This window comes from Ailuropoda melanoleuca, chromosome 1 (genome assembly GCF_002007445.2).
Source record: "Ailuropoda melanoleuca isolate Jingjing chromosome 1, ASM200744v2, whole genome shotgun sequence".
Taxonomy (NCBI): Eukaryota; Metazoa; Chordata; class Mammalia; order Carnivora; family Ursidae; genus Ailuropoda; species Ailuropoda melanoleuca.
In genome coordinates this window covers 1,051,308-1,053,360 of record NC_048218.1, presented here as the reverse complement: position 1 = coordinate 1,053,360, position 2,053 = coordinate 1,051,308, and the positions used below count along the sequence as shown (strand labels likewise).

General features: G+C 66.9%; 1 protein-coding gene across 9 annotated transcripts in view; it reads right to left on the bottom strand.

The window, feature by feature from the left end:
• SLC19A1 (solute carrier family 19 member 1) overlaps positions 1-2,053 on the bottom strand; it is a 25,143-nt gene that overhangs the window by 12,716 nt on the left and 10,374 nt on the right. For 6 of the 9 annotated variants that reach the window (XM_034654348.1, XM_034654327.1, XM_034654335.1 and 3 more), the window contains exon 3: positions 32-975. In XM_034654348.1, coding sequence (XP_034510239.1) covers positions 32-975 — 944 coding nt within the window. The remainder of the gene's footprint in view (positions 1-31; positions 976-2,053) is intronic. The other 3 variants (XM_034654377.1, XM_034654370.1, XM_034654362.1) reach the window with 1 other exon arrangement.

The window sequence follows — 2,053 nt, the reverse complement described above, 5'->3', positions numbered from 1 at the left end:
GCGGGCGTGGCCAGGGGCGCCGCGGGCCTACCGAGCAGGGTGGACGCGGCGTCCGCCCCACCGTTGTAGACGGCGGTGGTGTCCGTGGTGGGGTGGACCACGTTCCACAGGACGTGCACGTAGTAGACGATGAGGTAGTAGGCGGCCGAGTTGAAGACCCACCAGAGGGACCAGAGGCGCAGCTGCGGCGACCGCAGGTTGTCCCCCAGCTCCCGGAGCATGCGCACCAGCGTCCAGTCCCGCCAGGCGCCCGGCTCGGCGGCCGGGTTCATGCGGTCCAGCTCGGAGGGCGAGGCCCCGCGGCGCACGGGGCCGCGGTTGAAGAAGAGGCTGCGCTTGGGGCGCTTCAGGAAGAGGGCGAGGCCCAGGCTGAGGGCGAGGAGGGCGAGCGAGATGTAGTTGAGCGTGGAGAAGGGGAGCCCGCCCACGCTGACGAGCAGCTGGCCCAGCACCGAGCTGGTGAAGACGCCCAGCAGCGTGGCGGCGCGCGAGTAGCCGGCCATGCGCTGGTAGCGCGCGGGCCGCACGAGCGAGAAGATGTAGGAGGAGTAGGCGATGCGCGCGGCCATGGTGACGCTGAAGAAGAGCTCCATGAGCTGCATGTGCGGCACGGAGCGGCCGAGCAGCAGCAGCAGCCACACGGACACGTAGCTCAGACCCTGCAGCACCAGCACCGGCTTGTAGCGCAGGTAGTCGGTCAGCAGGAACACGGGCACCAGCACGGCCAGGTACGAGTAGGACAGCACCGGCGTGATCTCGTTGGTGACCTGCGGGGCGCGGGCGTGTCACACGGCCGCCGCGCGATGGTCTGGCGCGTCCCGCCCGCCGGCCTCCCCGCGCAGCGCGAGACCACCTCGTGGACGGCCGCGAAGGCCGGTGGTGTGCGGACCTAGGTCTCTGTGCTTTTAGGAGATGGAAACTGGTTTCTCCTTGCCGTTGACGATGGGACCGATTTACACTCAGGCCAACACAGCCCTGGGAGGAAAGGCCTCCGGCAACAGGTTTCACACAGCAGAGGGAGGGAGGAAACCAGAAAGAAAAAGGAAGAAGACAGGAGAGGCCACAGTAGGGCCACGCCTGTCTGCAGAGGGAGGGCGCCTGCCGCCAGCCTCACGTGGTCCCAGGGCACAGGGACGCGGCGAGGGAGCCCTGTACCTGCTCTCACCGGGACCCGCCAAGGGGCTCTGGCCACGGCTCGGAGCCACCAGGACAGACACAGCTGGGCCCTCAGAGGTCACGTCCTTTCTGGGGACCCACTGACTCAGGGCACTACCCACCCCTGACTCGGGCCACGGGACAACCCAAGCCAGCCCCGGCCGCCCCAAGCCCCAGGAGCCAGCAGGCTCCAAGGCCCCACATAAGGAAACCGAGCGCCCATCGTGGAGCCTTGGGTCAGCATTGGGGCTGTGCTGTGTTCGCCGCCTACCAGCCTCTGGGCGACTGGGTGGACCCGGGCGCCTCAGCCAATTCACCCAGGGGTGTCTGCAGCCCTGCCCGCCCAGGAGGTGCCACAGGATGGGCTGGGCTGGCCACAGGTGCCCCGGACAAGTGTGGAAGAGCCATTCTAGGCTTGTGCCCAGGACCCCAGACTCAGCCCCACATGGGTAAGCCTCAGGGACTTTGAGGGACGCTGTTGGATCCCCTCCCCTGACCGAGGATCCCCCACCTGGTGGCCCCCTCAACCCACACCCCCATGGGAAAGCCAACGATGACCCCAAAGGCTGTGGTCCCCACAGCACCATGCACTAAAGGCCCCCAAGACGTTGAGACTGAGTGCAGGTCAGTCCCAGGGGAAAGACTATCCCGCACTGGGTCACCAAGAGCCACGGGACCCAGCTCCAGAAATCCAGACAGTCGATGTGGTGTCCAGGAACACCAAACAGCCCCTCGGTTATGACATCTCTGGACAAATGGCTAGCCACCAGAGCCCAGGGCCCAGAGACTTAGGAGGACCAACTACACCCCCCTCCTCCTCCCCCTTCCTCCCCCTTCCTCCCCTCCTCTTCCTCCTTCCTCCCTTCCTCCTCCCCCTTCCTCCCTCCTCCGACCCCCT